Genomic DNA, 20,843 nt, shown 5'->3' with positions numbered 1-20,843 from the left:
TCACTTGCTCCATTTGAAGTCTGATGGAAGCTATCCCAACAAAGAGCCTTTTCCTAGTATAATCTCCATCTCCTTGCGGGTTTTTGCAGGAATCACTCTCTGCTAAAGCTCTATTGACGAACCCTTTTCATTACAGCCAACAGTTAAATCCCCATCCCATCACAGCAGCTCAGCTTTCACCACCCTCCTGCTCCTGTTTCTCCAGCCAGGAGCATGCACTCCAGCCAGGCAGGAATGAGGGGTTTAGCAGCAATAAAAATGAAAGGACGTTAAGAAAAACATTCACAGATCTCTTAACAGTAAATTAGAAAGTAAAAGAAGGTACAAGCCCAATTTTATTCCCATTATGTAGGTCACCTTTAATAGGATTCCTGGATTTGCTACTGCTGTTTTGGTTTAATTCAGAGAAAACTGATTGAAAGATTAAGTGTTCTACAAATGTGGCTCAGTCTTCTTCCTCAGACCTGTCTATTTTGCAACCTAAAAGTAATCAAAGAAACATAAAACTAGAAATCAATTAAATACTTGAAAAGAAAGAGACACAGAGACAGTGACATTAAAAATTAATATTGCCCTAAGTGTTTGGAGGGCAGAGCAGCATTTAGGATAAAAACACTGCAGGACAGCCCGCTTGGTGCTGAGGAGATCGAATGCATTTGTGTGCACGGGCCTGAGGGCTCTGCAGCACCTTGTACCTGCTCCCCCATCAGGGCCCATCTCACCTGAGCTTCTCTCTGCACATCACAAGCTCTGAGAGCTGGAAAAGTCCCAAATCCAGAGTGAAGTTACCAGCCACAGCAGTGGGATAAGAAGGAGAGGATTCCTAACAGGGCTGTGCCCGAGGAAGATGTTCCTGACAGAGCTATCACTGTCACTGCTGCTCATCCTTCTTGGCACCAGGGCATCCAGGCAGGCTTTATTCCCTGCAGCAGACATTCCGTATAGCATCCAGGGAAAGGCCACCCTAGCCACTAGAAGCAGCAGAGATCGAACTGACTTTACTCAGAGGTGAGCACAGCCACAAGCACAACTAAGCAATGTCAGAAGTTTGGGGAAAGCAGGCACTTGAGGTTCATGTGAGTTACTCTTGCGAGCAGCAGCCTCCGGAGACAGACAGCAGAGGCAGTGCTTCATGCCCTGCATGATGCTGTGCCACAGGCCTCAAGCTGTGGCTCCTGGTCCACATCACGGGGCTGCAGGTGGCCCAGATGAGCAGCCAGGCTGGCTCCAGCCTCCCTCCTGCCCAAACTCAACCCACCAGGTGTATCCCCAGCACACAGCAAATCCCCTGCCACATGGGGCTCTCTGCACCAAACCTCACCTTCTCATGGTGCTGGAAATTCATTACAGGGCAGGAGAAACAGAGAAAACAAACTGAATAAAGTGTTTTAATTTTTTTTAACTATTTTTGATTAACCAGGCTCCCAGAGGCAGTCATACTGCCAAGCACATGTTATTGAGTGAATGCAACTCTGTAAACAAACACCCATAGGCATTTCACTTTTTCTGTTTCTTTCAGAGGTGGGATACAATCCTGGCCCTGATCAAGTTGTGGGAATTTCTCAGGAACTTGAAGAGGAATCCAGATATCACCCCAAACCTTTAAACCTCCTAAAAATAACCAGGCGGAGGGGACACTAACTTGGAAGTCTCCTTCCCATTAGAACATTTTCTAGCTGTAATATGTACAAAAAGCACTAAACTCAGACATAACAGAAAAAGAATCCCTCTGGTTTACTCTTGCTTATTGTGGTTTTCATCTGTCTGTGCCCCAACAACCTGACCTAAATGCTGCACAGATGTTTGATGCACAAATATGAAGTTCTGTAGGTGCTTACTCACACTTGCTAATCAGCAAAGAATATTCACAGGAATCAAATCCACACTTCTGGTCTCAGAATAGTAAAATTCTAATAACTTCTGAAAGTAGACACTGCAGATACTACTCTTCGTTCATTATAAACATAAATATATTTAACAGGAGCATAGAATCACAGAATGGTTTGGGTTGGAAGGAACCTTAAAGCTCATCTCATTCCACCCCCTGCCATGGGCAGGGATACCTTCCACTAGCCCAGGTTGCTCCAAGCCCCGTCCAGCCTGGCCTTGGACACTTCCAGGGATGGGGCACCCACAGCTTCTCTGGCCAATCTGTGCCAGGGCCTCACCACCCTCGCAGGGAAGAATTTCTTCCCAATATTCAATCTAATCCTGCTCTCTGTCAGTATGAAGTCAAGTAGGGGGAAAAAAACCCCAAAGAAACAATCAAACAGCATAGCCTTATGGTCTTTTAAAATACATTTTAAAATAACCAAATACACTATCCACAAAGCACTGTGACACAATCTCAATGCCCAGTTTTAAAACTGCATTGCAAATTTGCTGACTGCATTCTTTCACTTTAGTGCTGCCAAGAGGCAAGAAAAAAATCTGGTGCTGGTGAAGCATCCCAGGCTGAGCCTGTTGCTGCAGCTGCCCTTGATTTCATTGGTTTCTCATTCCCGGGGCCAGGTACTGCAACTGGTTTTCCCTGATGGTTTCACTGCATGGAGTTCAGCTCAGACTCTCAGTTCAGGGATTCACAGCTCCCAGCTCCAACTGGATGGAGATGCAGTAAAGACATTTAGGAAACAGAAATAAAATGAACCAGAGAATTCCACTGAAGGTTAAGAAAAAGTACTTTTTTTTGCTTTCAGTGGGTGCACTGGAAAGGACTCCCACTCGCAGGAGTTCTCAAGGCTGACCACGGTCTTAATACTTTTACTATTTTTTCTCATTTTTTTCCAGAGCCTCGACTCTTAATTTCAAAGAATAATTTCTGAATATGAACAATGAAACAGCTAAGCACCTCAGTCATCTAAGAGAACTGGAGTGTTAAACAGCTATATATAAAAATAAGTCACATGCATTTTTTTCTGCTAGGCTCTATCCCCAGATTTCAAGCAGGGTCACTGGTCTGTAATAACCCAGGATTATGGCAAACAACAATGGTTAATACACTACATTTTACAGGAAAAATATCTAGCATAAAATCATCTTAAGGCTAAAGAAGGACTATTCCTCTGAAGAGCAGTGGTACAATGCAGATTGCTTGGCTTTTTGCTTTCCTGCCTCCTGTGAAGGAAGAAAATGGCTAAAAATAGTACCATATCATCAGAAATCATCACATCAGTGAGGAATCAAGCAGAGATGCACATAGATGCAGAAATCTCATTACATGGCCTTAATTTGTGGGGGCTGGCAGTGTGTGCAGCGGGGGCACAGTGAAGGGAGCACTGGGGTTCAGCTCAGACCTGACCCTCAGGCCTTTGCAGGGCTGTGGGTGAAAGCTGAGCTCTGGTTTCCTCCTCTCAGCACGGGAAGCAAGGGAGAGGGATTGAATTCTGTTCCTCACCTTCACTCAGGTGAGGCCCCATCTGCAGAGCTGTCTCCAGATATGGGGTCCTCAGCACAAGGACGTGGAGCTGCTGGAGAGATTCCAGAGGAGGCCATGAAGATGCTCCATGGGCTGGAGTCCCTCTGCTCTGGAGACAGGCTGAGAGAGCTGGGGGTGTTCAGCCTGGAGAAGAGAAGGCTCTGGGGAGACCTTAGAGCCCCTTCCAGTACCTAAAGGAGCTCCAAGAGAGCTGGAGAGGGACTTTGGACAAGGGCCTGGAGGGACAGGTCAAGGGGGAATGGCTTCCCACTGCCAGAAGGCAGGGTTAGATGGATATCAGGAAGGAACTGTTGGCTGTGAGGGTGGGGAGGTCCTGGCACAGGTTGCCCAGAGAAACTGTGGCTGCCCCATCCCTGGAAATGTCCAAGGTCACCTTGGATGGGGCTTGGATTCACCTGGTCTAGTGGAAGGTGTCCCTGCCCATGGCAGGGGTGTTGGAAAGAGATGAGCTTTAAGGGCCCTTCCAACCCAAACTATTATGTGATTGTATGTTCAGCTTTTTATCCTTATAGGTATTTATATAAAGTCATTTATTTAGCAAAGCTGAAGTAGAAGATTAAGAAATTGAGTTGTCTACCTTACACCAATGTTACCTTGACTTCATTGCATGAAAACATTCCCAGTTTCTATCAAGAAGAGAGGTAGAACATACATATTTAGTGTGCCCCTTGGGAAAACACTGACTTTACAAATATTTAAAGCTGCTCTCCCTCGCTGGTCGCAACAGCTGAAGTGGACCTTCACACAAACAGGACAACATGGCCATCAGCCCCCCACAGTAATAAAAAACATACCTACATTTCCATCCTGCTGTACCTAACATGACATGGATTTCAGAAACACTTTGGCTCCCTGAGAACAGTGGCACATACAGGTACAAAGAGGCTCCCTGCATTTCACCTGATCAGCATTCATCTTGCTCCTCAGTGCCTCGAGGTTACAGACCCATGCAATGCCAACCTTTCTCCTGGAAGGCCCTTGCCTTCAGCAGACCCTGCTCCAGGAGATCGTAGCCATGGCATCTGTAGAGCAAACCTCTGACTCTGTTGCCACAAGAAAACACACCATCAGTAAGTGTAAATTCTGGTAACAAACTGTATCTTCTCCATCCCCGAAGGATTTCAGTTACAGCAAACAGAAGATGCTCTCACGCATTAGTGTTACAGGACACAGCTCAAAAGGCCAAACTTTCACCCTCCCACACTGCACTGGCAAAGAGGCCACAAGTTGAACAGAAGGTCACTGCAGCTGTGACATGAGGAATCAACAATTTAAAACCCCAACTAGACCACACTTACTAAAACTCACAGGTAATTGATTCACCAACTCAAATTTCATATTTGTTCAAAACCTTACTCTGCACTTATCATAAATCTCAGTAAATTCCAGTTGTGCTCTCCAATGTCCCTTGCTCTGCTCTGTGTGTTCTCTAATGTCTCTGGTTCTGCTCTTTGGGGGTTCCTCATTTTGGGTGTATTTGGCCATTATGCCATCACAGTTGTGGCAGCTGTGATATAAAAACACTTATGATATGTAACCTTAAATCACATGAAGACACACATAAACAAGCATTTCATATGGGAAAATAACTACCAGCCTTCCTTGGCTGAGGTCTCTGCCCTCAAATAAAGTTGACAGTGAACAAAGCCATTTATTAGCAGAATGGCCAAAACATTGTAGAAGAGAACACATTATAATGTCATTTTAACTGTATTTTTAACTTAGTTTTTAGAATTCATTAGCCCAGAACGACCACAGTACATGGCTTCATGATGGAAAGATGCTCTATGTCCTGTATTTGAATCCTTGCTATCCTCAAAGATAAATGCACTCCTGAAGAAACATTCCAATCTCTACGGAAGCATACAACCTTCTAGTGAAGTAACATTTCCTTTATATCTGCAAAGCTTGGGGATAAAAGATTTCTGTTCCTGCTGCTAACTTCGGGAAGTCAAAATGACGTCTCTTATCTGCTAAATACTCGACAGTCATAGATGGGACTTTCAGTGTCTTCTGTGAACTAAATGTCTTTTTTGTCAATGTATGCAAAGATTACAATCTCCCATATTCCTGTTCCAAAGGATCTGAGCCTTCTCCAAAGAAGGATCACTTCTCTCTTATAATACGCTCCATGAAGTTGGCCTGGCCCTCCAGCACAGTCAGGAGTGACAGAGGGACCCTCCCGTATCTTGGACCCTGCTCCAGCTCTGCCCCAGACCATGTTTGCCCGTTCAGAAGCTGCCATCTCCCAATGGGACTAATGACAAGGTTAACTGGGAAAGCAGATGCAGGGAAGGAAAGGGGTGCACAAAGAAGGGACAGTTGGCCTTGAGAACAGCCTTGACCCTATTTCCATCAGAACGGCCTGATGGAAAGGAGGTGTGACTGAAGTCATGCAGATGACACTAGACCGGGAGGTGTCACTAAAGAGAACAAATTATCATAGGGAAAAACTGGATGATGCTGGAGACCAGAGCAATGCTGGGCTGAACAGCACTTGAGGGCACGGGCATGCACATGGGAATAGCCAGTTCTGCTGTGAGGAGGAGGGTGGAGAAGAAGAAGCTGATGACAGAACCATCAGTTAATCAGTCCCACAGTGACGTGCTCTGGGCCAGACGCAACTGCAGCTGAGGAGGGCACAGAGGAGACGGACATGCTGCTGCCTCCGCCACTCTGTGCCATACCAACAGCACTGGACTGTGCTAGGGAAGGTGACGGCCCTCACATAAACCTCATTACTAGCACTTTGAAAAAGGCCATGTGATACTGGGACACCCACGGAGAGCATTCATAACTCAGACATAGGTGAGATGTCCCTGGAAAATAATCACCTGTTATTCCTCCTGCCTCTCAGAGAGGATCAGCCCAAGCACCAGATACGGCTATGGGTCACTCAAGGAAAGGGGGATGAGGGAATCTGTAAAACAAGACTAGGCTGGCCAGGTGACACATGGGCACCTCCATACTAGCAGGACACGTGGCACAGCCCAGCAAACCTGCCTTCTTTGGCAAGGGAACAGAGCTTGGCTCCAACACACAGCAAGCAGAGACCAGACAGAACAGGACCAGCTCCCATTAACACAACAAATAAATAAATATTTGATAGGGCAAAACTCACTAATCATAAAGGACAGTGCCAGTACAAGAACAAGCCAGGGAAACCACGCCATGAATTAAAACCCAGCGAACAACCCCATTGCAATTTAGAGGAAGGAAGAAGTAGAGGCAGGAGATTCAACTAATGGTTTTAAGCCAAAGCTTGATGTATTTATGAAACACATTATGTAACTCAAGTGCCTGCAATACCCAGGGACTGGACATGCTGACTCAGGAAGTCCCTTCCAGTGCTATTGCCCTGAGTTTTTAAGGAAGAGTGGGTGTTCCTGGGAATGCTGGAGGCAAATCACCTACAGATTTGGTGCAAAAATTACCATGCAGTAAGAAGTCCATAGGGCTCAAGTCTGAAGTAACTCAAACCAAGACAGTGCCCAGTGGTGTAGCTATACCTGCTCTAGCTACCTACATTTTTAATACTAATATCACCTTAATATGTGTGTATAAACATAGTTTATACCATTCAGTGTTAATAGGTTGAGTGGACGCTGGACACCCATCACGTCATGACCTTGCATCATCACCATGCGTGACCTCCTGCTTCACACACTGGTTCCACAGCAGGCTGTACTATGTAAGCTGGGCACTTGGACAGAGACATTCCCAGTAAAATTACCTGGTAAGTACTAGTTTAAGATAAGTTTCCTTATATCGAGAGCATAGATGCCAATTTTCCCTCTAATCACAGAGATCATCATACCCCAAATGCAGCAAGTGCAGAGCATCCAACAATCAGTGTCCAAATTTTGCCCTCTCTGTTCTTAATTTCTTCCTAAATATTTTCTTTATTTTTTCACGTACGATATTGCACTACTGAAGTCACTACTGAAGTTTTCTGCCTCCTGCACAGCTTTGCACAAGCCTCCACTCAGGGAGACAAGACACCAATGCATTGGTTTTAAATGTTCAGCAGAGACAGAGCATTGATAACAACAGATAGTGAAACAAATATTAATGGAATAAACATTGTAAAAGGGAAAAAAGTCAAAATTACATAAGCTGGTAGTGTAAGCTGTCTTCATCTGTGAGGGCTAAAATATATTTGCACATATTTTTGCATCTGGCATTATGGTGTAAATTATGTGGTGATTTTGATTGAACTCAGACTACTCACCACAAAAGCAACCCAGCTGAAGGGATGGCAAGGGAAGTAACAGAGTGGGGGCACAAAGGTGGGGCTAGTGAAGTATGGGCAGTGGTTCAAACAAGTGGAATTTACAAAAATGCTGCAGTTGCATTTAATGCTGCTACAAAAGGTGGCTGTGATGAAAAATTGCGTTAAACCACAAAACTATCCTGAGAGGTGTTTAAGTCATTTTTTTACAGATTTAAAAGTTTGTAACAAAGTGAGCAGGAGATCTGCCAACCACCACGTGCAAGTGAGCAGCAGAGCAGCCATGGAGACTTCAACAGAAGGGAAGCAGGCTGGTGGGAGGGCAAGGCCCCAGAATGGGGGAACAGCTCCCCAGTGAAGCCACAGTCACTGAGGAAGGAATGAGGACAAAAGCCATCACCTGATGGATAACCCCAACTCCTGCACAGGAGCAGCGTGGTAGCCCATGGAGATGGTGGAGTCACCATCCCTGGAGATGTTCAGGAACTGACTAGACAAGGCACTTAATCCCATGGTCTAGGTGACAAGGTGGTGATAGGTCAAAGGTTGGACTTGGATCTTGAAGGTCTTTTCCAACCCAAATGATTCTGTGATGTCCCTGAAGCTGCTGAAACACTATGCTGGGAAGCCCCTCCAAAGTAAAATTCTCCAGTTTCACTAGTAAATAGAGATTTCTGGTTTAGTTCAACCAAAACATATATTTGCATTCTTTTCAAAAGCTATCACTGATTGGTGAAAGAAAGAGGTAAAATGAAATGAAATGGTGAAATGAAACCTCTTCCCATCATGGGGAAGGGAAGGTACTTCTCCAACCATTAAAAGATCAGTAAATTTTCCTATTTTAAATCAGGACTTACAATTACCACGTACAATTATCTTTTAGGAGCAACCTGGTACGTGTTCAACAGAAAAACCTTTCCACAAATCTCAGCAGGCAGAAGGACAGGCAGCCCTCTTCTGATGCTTCCCCTCTTGAGGGGGACAAGCAGGTTTGCTCTGGCACTAAGTAGCAACTTATGTTCATGCCACCAAGTGGCTGAGGGTGGGAGGGTCAAGGCCCAGGTAGAACAGGAAAGAAAAATAAGAGCCTGAAACTGTTTTTGTCAGACTCAGTTCAGCACCACATTCTGCCTTGGGCAGGTCCCTTCCAGCTAGGGAGTAAAGGCAGACATCAGCAGCTCTCCATGACTCTGGAGACCATGTCACAATCCAGGTCAGGAGCAAAAGGTCCAGTGCTTCCCACTGAATCCTGAACTAAAGCTATCTGTCCTGCTAGGCAAGACACAGCTTCACGGATATCATTCCAGACACCCTGACACCCAACAGCCTTGCGAGGTGAACTGCAGACCCAATGCATCCCTTCGGAAAGCTGACCACCTCCTTGAAGAGAAGGCGGTATGTTCTACCACAAAATACAAAGTCCCACTGTGTGTGTCATGGCCCAAGTGTGGTGTCCCTGGACACACACAGATGAGCTGCCAGTCTCCCTGAGATCCACGTGAAATCTCACAGTGATGCTCTGTCTCTGAAAGGCTGGACTAGAGCTGACAGCCCTGTTGAAGGAGTAGCAGACGGATGTAACATCAGGCCTGCATGCACCTGCTGGTCCTTGCACAGCAGTAAGAGAAGGCAGGACACAGTCAGTGTGACACAAGCTGAGCGTGTGTGACAGGCACAGCATGGCATAGGCTGAGCCTACAAGGCTCACACACACTGGTGATGGGAAGTGCTCAAGTACCACAGCACAGTCTCCTGAAAACACCAAGCAAGTTCCCCCTGAGAAAGGAAGGAGAGGGTCCAGCTGGCTGCTCAGACATCACCTCACCACCTGAAGCCAATACAGAGCAGCCACAGGCTGGCCAGCACTCCCCATGGGAGCTCCAGGACTGTACAGGAGATAAAAACAAGAACAGAGCAGTTCCTCTCAGCTGGGATACCCCATGCCTCCTCCTCAGTGACAACCAACAGTGATGGAGATGTGGGCCATCTTCATCCTCTTCAGTGGGCAAGAGAAAGAACAGAGGTGCCAAGGTGCCTCTGCTAGATGGAAAGTTACATCACTCTCAGAAAGGCGAAGACTGTCTGGGCATTTTTCTTGAAACTTCAGTCATCACAGTTCCTTTCCAGCCTTCATGGGATAAGGGGGAATGGCTTTAAGCTGAAGGAGGGCAAGTTTAGGTTAGATATTACGAAGAAATTCTAGGCTGTGAGAGTGGTGAGGCCCTGGCACAGGCTGCCCAGAGAGGCTGTGGCTGTCCCATCCCTGGAAGTGTCCAAGGCCAGGTTGGACAGGGCTTGGAGCAACCTGGGATAGTGGAAGGTGTCCCTGCCTGTGGCAGGAGGGTAGAATGAGACGAGCTTTAAGGTCCCTTCCAACCCAAACCATTCTGTAATTCTATGATTTAAATCCATCTGCAATGGTAGTAAGGTCAAATCTTCCCAGACCTCCTTGGCTTTTCTCTTACAACTCTGCTTCCTGAACCCTGGTGGTAACTTCTCCTTCATATATCTGGCACATCCCAACAGTATCACTGACAAATCCACCTGCAGAGCCACAAACAGAAAGGGACAATGCAGCAGCTGCTTCACTGCACGAAGAAAAAAAAACTTCTCATCAAAGCCCATTTGGAGATCACGACTTGACTCATGCAGGTAACCCGGTTGAGGGGAAACCTGGCCATCACCCCTCATCATCATCAGGAACTCACATTCAGAATATTATCCTGAATTGCTTGTTAAATAAAGTAACAGCTCATAGTGCTCGCTCGCTATTTTACTTTAAAAGTAATTTTTAGGAACACATTGATATTTATGAATATTAATAAGTGCCATAAGCTTGAGTGACATAAAGAGGATTTGTACGAAGGATCTGTGTTTGGATATAGATTTTTTCCCTCCAAGATTAGTGAGAATAAAGTAAGGTTACCAGATGGCAAGGACTGATGGGCATTACATGTGGAAAGCCTGATTTCTCATAGAGAAATTATTTAGAAATACGTATCATAACGGTCAGTCTCCACTGCAAAAGAGAATCACAAATTCCCTCTGTTAGTCACCTTTAAATTAATAAAATTTAATAACTTGTAAACAGAAGAGTCTCTAAAAAATTTCATCTCATCAGTGTAGAATTCATACCATTTATTAGAAAAAATTAGAATAACTAATCACGTGTTTTTAGCAAGTGGCTTTCCAACAGCTGTTGGTCCTATAACATCATCTCTAATATGCTAACAAAATGTATAGTTTTCATCAAAAAAAATGTATTCTGTACGCAAACTTGTGATGGGGAGAAGATCAAAAAAGATGAGGGAATGACAAGCTGCTTCTGCCTGCCTCAGAGCTTGGCTTCCTCTGCCTGACCCTAAAGCACCACAGTTTGTACTTGAGCTCTCAGTTTGCACTGGGTATCCTCCATCAGACCAGCCTGGTTTCTCACTGGCAGTGGGACGCACCTCATTCCTGCAGCTAAAAGCCAGCACTGGCTGATCCCACGGGAGCCAAGGTCCAGGAATAGCCCAGCACATTCTGCATCCTACAGGATGCATCACTGCTGCCAGCCTGGTTCCATCCATGCTGTCACCCCACTCCAAGCCAACTATGTGCTGCATCACCCTACAGGGAGCCATGCGCAAAGGACGAGGCTGCCACAACACTGGAATCATACGTGGAAAGGGAAGAGAGCGGCTGCTGCTCTGGAACCTCTGCAGATGGTCCCTGCCCTGGTGTCGTATGGTCAGGGGTGGGACAAGACCCAATCCAGAATGGCAGCCAACCCTCCTGCTGCTGGCAGAGGCAGCTGAGCATAGAAAAGGCACCACTGATTTATTCCCCATCAAATGCTCCCAGTCCACCTTCAAGGGAAGGAAGGAATTATCTCCATCACTGTTATCTGCATTAACATCGATCCCAGTCCTGCATCAGGAGACACACGATAGGATGGTAAATCTTTAGCTTACAATCCTGTTTAGTTTTATTGGTACAGGTTTTGTAATGAAAGGCATGCTCAGAATCCCAAGATTGCCAATCCTTCACACAGGGAATGTGCTGATCATAGGCCAAAGTCTGATTTTAGGAACTCTCTAAACACAGACGCAGAGCCTAATTCAGAGAGGAGACATTGTTTATTCTGCACAGGGTGCAAGGTGGAGGTTTCCACAAATCAAGCACACCATGGGGTAGAAAGTTATCTCTTTTATACAGTAAAATTTACACGAACCTGCCTGTCTAATACATATTTATTTGTATGACATAAGCAGTGCTTGAAACACAAAGTTATTTTCTTTACTAAGTAACTTCTATTGTAGAAGTTATCTGATGACATTAGTTATGTCTACGAAAGGTGAGACAATTCAGCCTGGGGACAGATAATTCAGCTTGAAGACATCGTCAGGAGGCTGTAAGGATGGCTAGTGAGTTTATTTTACCAGTTCAGAGGGAAAAGAGAACATTAGAATCTATATCTAAAATAACTAAACCTGCCTACTCAAATATATACAAATTTGAAACACAGGAATCTCCAGAAACATCTTTTCCTGTTTGTTACTTTTAAATATATGGAATTTATTTTATTATCTTCAGTTGCTGAGTTTTAATTATAACCTACAATACTGTGATCAATTCTGAATCACATTCAAGTGAAATCACTGACAAAAGGCACATGAGAAAACTGAGACATGATGGTTGATGTCCCCATAACATCAGATTTGTCTCACCCAGAAGACATGGTGGGATCGCTACAGATGCTCACACTTGTGTTGCTTTCTACTTCTGAACAACTAAATGGCTGTATTTTGGAAAAAGGCAAGGAGGAAAGTATCATAAATATGTAAGTCAACATTTGCCTGCTCAGCAGAAAAAAAACATTACAAGTATCACAGTATTTCTGGTGAAAATGAAGAAATTGGTTTCTCCAGGACCAACAGCTTTTGTAAATCAAGACAACTGCAGAAGAGGACTCAAGGTAAATTGGAATAACCCTCTAATAAGCACACAGACTCTGCTGCTCATGGGTGAAATCTGGCAGTGCCTGCAGGTTCCAGGAATAGACCAAGAGGATCTGAAGGATACAGAGACAGATATGATACCCAGTGAGCCTGCATTCCAGGCTTGCCCATTATTTTCACCAGCCTGTTGTGCAAAGGATCCAGGTGAAAGCAAATCCTTTCTTTATCTGGTCTCTGCTACTCCCCAAAGCCCTCCTCCTGGGATGCTATGAGGTCACCATCAGGCTGCAGACACTCCCATTAATCAGCTATTTGTGAGGTCAGGTTTCAGGGCGGAGAAACAAAGTGCCTTCCCAGGCTGCAAGTCATTCCACATAGAAAGCAGATACAAGGCAGGAGAGGAAAAAGCACTTACAGTGGAGAACACCAGAGGCCGGAGCCCACAGCACCACTTTTGTCATCCTTCCTCCCCATCTCCCTAAGGAAATTAGGGTACCAGGAGGGACAATATTCAAGGCATTCTGGTAACAAAGGGGGAAATTTCCACAAGCCTTTGTGCTGTTTGAGATGCAGACAGAAGCCAGCGAGCTCATCATATTGCCATCCAGTTGGAGAGCTCTTCAGGTACCTGTGGAAGCCACAGTGCCTCTCACAAAGGACCATCTCTTCCCAAAATGCTGCCACTGATCTTCGAACAAAACACTGGAGCCTTATAATTATATAAAAATAAATTACTGGTAAGTGAACGTGCTTATCATGTCAATAACAATGCAAACAGCAAGCTGTAAGGAGGAGTGATGGCCACGGCTACATGCCGGCAGGAGATGGGGATGCTACTTTTCTTGGAAGTAGGAAAGGATGACACCCAGGTATCTCTCAAATAAGAGTCCTAGAGTGGCAGTGCCAGCAAAGGGCTTTCACAGGTCACATCCCACACCTGGGGAGCACAGGCACATGCTGGGGTCACCCAGCCTGGTAGAAAAATGGGGGCGATGGTGGACACCAGGTTGAACGTTACCCAGTGCTGTGCCCCTGAGGTGAGTGGTGTCCTAGGCTATTTTGCCAGCAGGTCAAGGGGAGATCCTTCCCCTCTGTTTATTCAGCACTGGTGAGGACACCCCAGAGTGCTGTGTCCAGTGCTGGGCTCCCCAGTACAACAGAGACAGGGACAGACTGGAGAGAACCCAGGGAAGGGCCACAAGGATAACGAAGGGGCAGGATAAGAGAAGATGCAGAGAGGATGCAGCCAGGCCCTTTCTAGTGGTGCCCAGCGACAGGACAAGATGCAAGGGGCACAAACTGGAACACAGGAGGTTCCCTCTCAACATCAGAAATCCGCTTTTCCCTACGAGCACTGGCATGGGTTGCTCAGGGAGGTATTGGGAGGTGGTGAGAGTTTCCAACCACCTTGGACATACTCAAACACTCTGCGTGCCCCTGCTTGAGCAACGAGTTAGAGCAAATGACCTCCACCGACCAGCAGGAGAGTCAGGGTATGGGAACAACGGCCATGGCTACTGAGACAAAGGTTTCCCCAACCACATTCCAGTGGAGGTTGCTCCCAGGTGCTGGAATGCCACAGCGTAGAACATGAGCTACAAAAGCCTTTCTGGAGGAGCCAGACCTCCTAATCAGCACCTCTACACCATGCCTGTATGTATCTTAAATGAGTACCATTTTAAACATTCTAATGAGCATGAACTGATGTCACAAATCAAACAACCAAGATCTTACTTTGCTACTAATGCACTTTTCGTTCCTTAGGACAGCCACCACCATTCCCTTGGGACGTAAATTTCCCTAGAAGCAGTTTTCATGCAACAAGAGGTCTGAAGGCACGTCCCACCTGGCAGAGGCCCACCTGGCTTTCCTGACTCCAAGAAGTCACACTAATGTACCCCAACTACCCATGAAAGCCTTTATGTGAATTCACACGTGCATGCTCACCTTGGCATTGGTGCCCAACGTGAGGAGCAACCTCTGCAGAAATATGCATTTAGGGTATGTGGTGGTGCTTGTCTTCAAGAGAGGAAGAATCCAGAACATTAGGAAAGCAGCTTGCATAAATCAAAATATGTCCCATTAAGAGTGGATCCAGTAAGGCTTGTTTGCCCTGGGGATTTCTGCAGATGTCCCCTGGCCCTTTCCTTGTCCTAGCTCTACCCCCACGTGTCCCCTGAGCAGACCCAAGGAAGAAACAGCGTGTGTTTGCTGGACCCATCTGCCCCAGATTCACATACCAACTGTCCTGCTGTCACCCATCACCTGCAGGCTGCCAGCTCCGCCTGTCCCTTCACCAGGCAGGACACTCACTTGGCCTTTCTCTTTCAATTTTCACAAAAGCAAAAACCAAACCAAACCTAACCAAACAAAAAACCACCACAACACAAAAAGTGTAAGTAACCCCATTTTTTAATAAATATGTCTAAAAGCAGCCACCAGCTTCCTAAGTTCTTTGGGGCAGCTCCTAACAGAGCAATCATAATACCTTCATTTCCTTAAGAGATCAAGCTAAACCAAATACTTAGCCAGCAAAAATAAATAAATAAATGCCCTGTGTTAGTGTGTACCACCCCAAACACCAGGGCCACTAAGGTGGTAAATGGGACTGGAGGAGGGGCCAAGAGAGCTGGGGCTGCTCCAGAAGGGTCCAGGAGGCCTGACCAGTGTGCTCAAGTACCTGCTGGGAGGGAGCAAGGATGGGGGGGGGCCTGACTGCTCTGCACAGGAGGCAATGGGCACGAGGGAAAGCACATGGAATTCCATCTGAACACACGGATCCACATTTTTCCTGAATGGGGTCAGACACTGGGACAGGTGGCTCAGAGAGGCTGCAGAGTCTCCATCTGTGGAGATGCTCAAACTCTCACCAGATGCTGGACAACCTGCTCTGGCTGCCCCTGCCTGAGTTGGGGTGTGGGACTCGATCTCAGGGGGTCACACACACATTAGGGGATTCTGCGATTCCACAGAACACCACACCATGCAAGCAATAATCATCCTACATTCATACATATGTATCCTGTGTTCATAGGATATGAAACAGATGGAAGAAAACAAAAGCACTGAAAATCTGGTGCAATCCCACATCTTCAGTAGCCTGGAGGCCATGGAAACGGCAACGTTGTGTACTAAGCCCCATTATCACAGTGACTGATAGCACTGCCTCAGTTCCTTCCTGCCAAGGAACTTCTATTCTCAGTCCCCTTGCTTAGGTGCTTCTGCTGCCCTATTTTAGGCCAAGAGGAAAATGCTCTACAGCCCAAGTGTTTAGAAAATAAAGCAGTAATTTGCTTTTGGCAAAGATTGTTTCAAAAGACAATATATAGAATCGTCTTAAGAGAGGAGTATTGAGAAGGCAAACTTTCCTTTATGGCATGTAGTGAAAAGTTGTTTCCCTGCCCATGGCAGGGAAGTTGGAACTAGATGATCTTTAAGGCCCCTTCCAACTCAAATTATTCCATGTTTCTATGATTCTGTGGTTTTTGGAAACAAGCCTAATTTAACAAACCATACCTATAACAGTTTGTTTGTGCACAACTGTTGCATAAAGATGAACAGCAAGGTGTGATGGCTCTGCACAGTGGTAACCAGCCAACACAACACACATTTTAATGCCACAGAACAATGCCCACTTGTGGTTCCAGTTACTTTGAAACTAATAAACTAATACAAAGTAATTATAACTCAGGGTCTTCTGACAGGGTATTACAAGAGAACAGAGCAGTTTTTCACCTCTCAGTGTCACTTTAATTGTTGTAATTGGTACGCATACACTGCAAGGAATCAAGACTCAGGTCAAATCCTGTTCCCAGGGGAGGATCCTCCCAGTTAGAAGTGAAGACCTCACCCAAGCCCTGAGGCACAGCCCAGGAGGCTGATGATTCTGGAGAGGTGGGATGGACAGTCCCCGGTCACTATGGCTCTGTTTCACAGCATCAATCCACATTCTGGGAGGAAAAACAGTTTTCTGGTTTTTGGTTGAGTACAATTACGTGGTGGACAGCAGAATTCCCTGTCATGCACAGATTTTCACCCCCATAATGTGTAATTTACTGCAGAGTAAGCACCACGTGGGAAACAGGTGCCGATAAATAACGTATTCTGCTATATGCTGAGGAAAACAGCCGCCATGTATTCCATGTATGACCTTGTAACAGGGACTTTGTAGCGGCAGAATACTCATTTGTTCTCATAAAAAGCACATTGTCGATTCTTTTTTGGTAACAAGTCTCCTTGCAGACACTTTTTTCTCTCACACTGACCTGTGTGTAAGGATAACAGAATATCATGATCATCAGCCAACAGTGTTCTGTCACAGTTCCCAGGTTTCCTTGCAGGGAATGTAACTGCTGTCACTACATTTGCTTCCAGAAAACACATCCTGTATCTAATAATTCAAGAACAGAAATCGCCCCTGGTCCAAAAAGGCAAGATCATTCCAACTGGACTGTTCCAAACTCCATTTTTTTCCCCATAAATAGTGCACTTTTAAAATTATTCTTTCTCAGAAGCTGCAAAATGCTGTCTCTACCCAACATTCAGTAAGTCTCATGTACCCAGAATCAATTTTCAACCCCTACGCGCATTTAAAATAATTTTAAAAGATTATTTATTAGTCCCTTAATACATAACTAAAACTCAGGACTAAAACTTTTCACTACCTGGCTCTTGCTCTCAGTATCAGTAGTGGACCACAAGTGTCCTCCCCATCGAGTTACCAAGATTCCTGTACGTGATTATTAAGCACAAGAACATGTCTATGAAAATCCTATGTGTACTTTACAAGTGCTTTATGCTGTTCTTCAGTTCAGCAACTATTTCATTAATTACCACTTATTTTATTTTATTAATTATCCCTTATCAAATCAGAACTAGGAAGACTACTGAATCTTAAATCTTCTGCTCTTAGTCTAAAAGACAGAAAAAATCCTCTTTTCAAGAAGCTGTGCAGTGAAACGGGGATGATGTGGTGAGGATGGACTTTTTTGCACCACCAATCTCTATCCCAGCTCACAGACTGTCACTCCAAGAGGAGGAACAGCAACCCCTATGCTCTGGATTTCAGCAGGGACAGGCACAGATGCAAGAAGATGACAGAGTGCAGGTCACCTCCCCTCTGTTTTGTCTACATCCGAGTCTCTGTAACTCGAGGATTCTTCTTCCTCTCCATCACAGGGGTTGGATCTCTCATGAGCCTTTTCCACACCACCCTCGCAGCTGGGCAGCCCTGCCCCGGCTCTCATGGGAGCACATCCACGCTCCAGGAAACAGCTTACAGCTGACATTGAGAAAGCCAGGCGGCTGCACGAATTACCCATTTTGAAAAACTACTTTTTTACACCCCAAATTGCGCCGACCCCTCCGGATGCCGTTGGCATTGCACAAAGCGAATTCCTAATTCCTCAAATCCGAGGGACTGCAGTTTTTTCGGTTCGGATTTGGTTTTTTTTTCCCCCTCCTGCTGTCACACAGGGCAGCTCCGCCGCAATGCCCTGGGCCCGCGGTGCGGCGGAGGAGCCGGGACGGGCTCGCGGGGTCCGGGGGGGTGCGGGGAGAGCCCCGCGCCCCCGCGGCAGGGGATGCGCCCGCCCCCGCGCTCCGCTTCTAGAAGGTACCGGCGGCCGCTGCTCCGGGCCCCCCCCCCTCCCCCGGGCAGGAGGGACCCGCCAGCGGCGGCGATCGGGGGGACGGAGCCGAGGCCTGCGAGAGGCGGCCCCGCCGCAGCCCCGCGCCCCCCCGAGCCGCCGGCCCTGCCGCTCCCCCGCCCCGGGTCCCCCCGCCCCGAGTCCCCCCGCCCGGCGGCGGCCCAAGATGGTCGCGGGGCGGCGGCGCTCACCTCCTCGGCCTGTTTGCGCAGCGCCTTCTCCCGCTCGTACTGCGTGAGCAGCTGCTCGTTGTCCTCCCGCAGCAGCTCCAGCTCCACCTCGTGCTCCTGGTTGTCGGTGAGCACCGAGTCCAGGTTCTCCAGCACCGTCACCACCAGCGGCATCAGCTCCTTCACCACCTCCTCGTCGTAGCAGTGGATCAGCCGCTCGAACTCGCGGTAGATGCTGTTGGCGAGGCCCGAGACGCGCTCCGACATCACCGACCCCGAGCAGTAATCGTCGCCCGGGTACCCCCCCACGCCGCCATCGTCCAGCTGGATTTCCAGCATCCTGCCGGCCGACAGCCCTCGGCCCCGCTGCGCTCCGCTCGCCCCGCTCCACTCGGCCCCGCCGCCGCCGCCGAGCTCTGCCCCGCCCCGCCCCGCCCGCCGCGTCACGGCCCCGCCCAGAGCATCCCCGGATCGGGGCGCTCCGGCAGCGCGGCACCGGCTCCTGGCAGCGGCACACGGGGAGCACCGGTGCCCCGAGCCTGCCCGCGGCCAGCCCGCTCCGCCAAGCCCCGCGGGCACACAAAGGGCGGCGGGGCGGTGCCATCGGGGCGATGGGCACGCGTGGGGCGGCACGCACAGGGACACCGAGCACGAGCGGGAGCCAGAGCAGGCACGGGGCCATCGCCATCGCCTCTGGGCACCCGCGTTAGACACCTGGCACGTCCAGCGCTGTGCTCGGGGCCCACTGGCTCACCCTCACTGACATCCACATCCACATCCACATCTCCACGGCCTGATCTGCATCCCAGAAACCAAAGGATTCGGGGAAAAGAAGCTGTTCCTGGGTATGTTAGCAAGCTACAGACTGGAGAGGTCTTCAAAGTAAATGGTCAGAAGGTCACAAATGAGTCGGTTTTCTCCTATTTTTCCCTCCCGCTGTCACAGGGCAGCTCAGCCGCAGTGGGTCTGGCCCGCGGTGAGGCAGAGGAGCCGGGCCGGGCTCAGACTCTCCATCTCGCCATCTCTCCAACTCTCCATTATCCCACAAAAACATACGAAGCATCATCTAAATTGGGTGTTTTTCAATTTGAGGCCCGATCTAGAAGGACTCTTTGGAGCGAGGGACAGCTTTCAGCCAGAAGAGTATTAGAACCTAATTTTGGAACCCAATTATTAACGCAAAACCTCCAAACACCTTCATACTTGCAAGTCTTTTCCCAGTATCTATGAAAATTAGGGCACTTCTTTGCTCCATACATGTTAGTTGTTTCAATTTAATTAATTATATTTCCAAGATCAGGCAGCTATAGTCACTACAGAGAAAGCAGACAAGGACCAGTTCAGTCAGGGATGAACTAACAGATAGCCAGAGGGCCAAACTGGCCATTTCAAATCCTAAAAAAAATCGAGCACAATCACCAAGCTTCATTAATAGATTTCCCAGAGCAGCAGCACACACCTAGCTATAGGTGGCAGCTTCCAGCACTCAGGACTCAGCATCCTTGGCAGCCTCCAGCACCTTCAGCAGATGTCACAGAAGGCACATGGATGTATGCGATAATCATTTCTGTAATACATTTACACACTGGGGTGGAAATGGGAAACACTGCTCCAAAACACCCATTTATCAGCATCCCCCAGCTCTCCCTGCCATGACAAGGGCGTTTCATTCCACGGTTATTTGTCTCAATGCCCTTTCACAAAATAAACCTGTGAATAACCTACTTGTGAGGCTGTTGCTTGAGAGATTCTGAATCATAGAATCATGGAATATGCTGAGTTGGAAGGGACCCGCAAGGATCATCAAGTCCAATTCCTAGCTCTACACAGGACACCTCAGGAATCCCACTATGTGCCTGAGAGCCTTGCCTAAACACTTCTTGAACTCAGGCAGAATTGGTGCTGTAACCACTTCCCTGGGAAGCCTTGTCCAGTGCTCAGCCACCCTCTGGTGAAAAACTTTGTTGTGATATCCAGCCTAAACCTAAAGGACATACTTGGGTATTCTTATCAAGGAAAAAGCAATTAAATTACATTATTTACATACATCTCAAATTCAAAAGCTTCTCATTAGAAATAAAAATGGCTTACAAGCTGGGCAAGTGATTTGCATCACTGGAAGAAATAAGCACAGGCAAAAGAGAAAAAGAGATTCATTAATCAGACACGCTGCTACTGTCTTTAAAAAATAAATTAAACAAAAAGAATCAATCCCTATAAAAGATTTTATTATAGGCAAAATAACTGTTCAATCACCTTACGATCAGAAATATTCAAATGAAATATCTCTGAAGGATTATTTCTTTCCACAACTTAGGTGTTTAGGTTTTGGAACATATGCATTTTACAGTGCATTTACTGTTATAGGCTTTTGCTGAAGAATCAATTCATATTTTGTACAGTACTTTTAAAAAT

General features: G+C 47.0%; 1 protein-coding gene across 35 annotated transcripts in view; it reads right to left on the bottom strand.

Moving 5' to 3' along the window:
- Window positions 1-18,836, bottom strand: part of MAPK8IP3 (mitogen-activated protein kinase 8 interacting protein 3) — a 71,176-nt gene extending 52,340 nt beyond the window's left edge. For all 35 annotated transcript variants that reach the window (XM_027665845.1, XM_027665860.1, XM_027665846.1 and 32 more), the window contains exon 1: window positions 18,450-18,836. In XM_027665845.1, the coding sequence (XP_027521646.1) occupies window positions 18,450-18,767 (318 nt within the window). In that variant the 5' untranslated portion in view covers window positions 18,768-18,836. The remainder of the gene's footprint in view (window positions 1-18,449) is intronic.
- Between the last annotated feature and the right edge of the window lie 2,007 nt (window positions 18,837-20,843).

Source organism: Corapipo altera, unplaced genomic scaffold (genome assembly GCF_003945725.1).
Source record: "Corapipo altera isolate COAL_440 unplaced genomic scaffold, ASM394572v1 146, whole genome shotgun sequence".
NCBI classification, from domain to species: Eukaryota; Metazoa; Chordata; class Aves; order Passeriformes; family Pipridae; genus Corapipo; species Corapipo altera.
The sequence above is the reverse complement of the archived record's forward strand: the minus strand, read 5'-3'. Positions and strand labels throughout refer to the sequence as shown.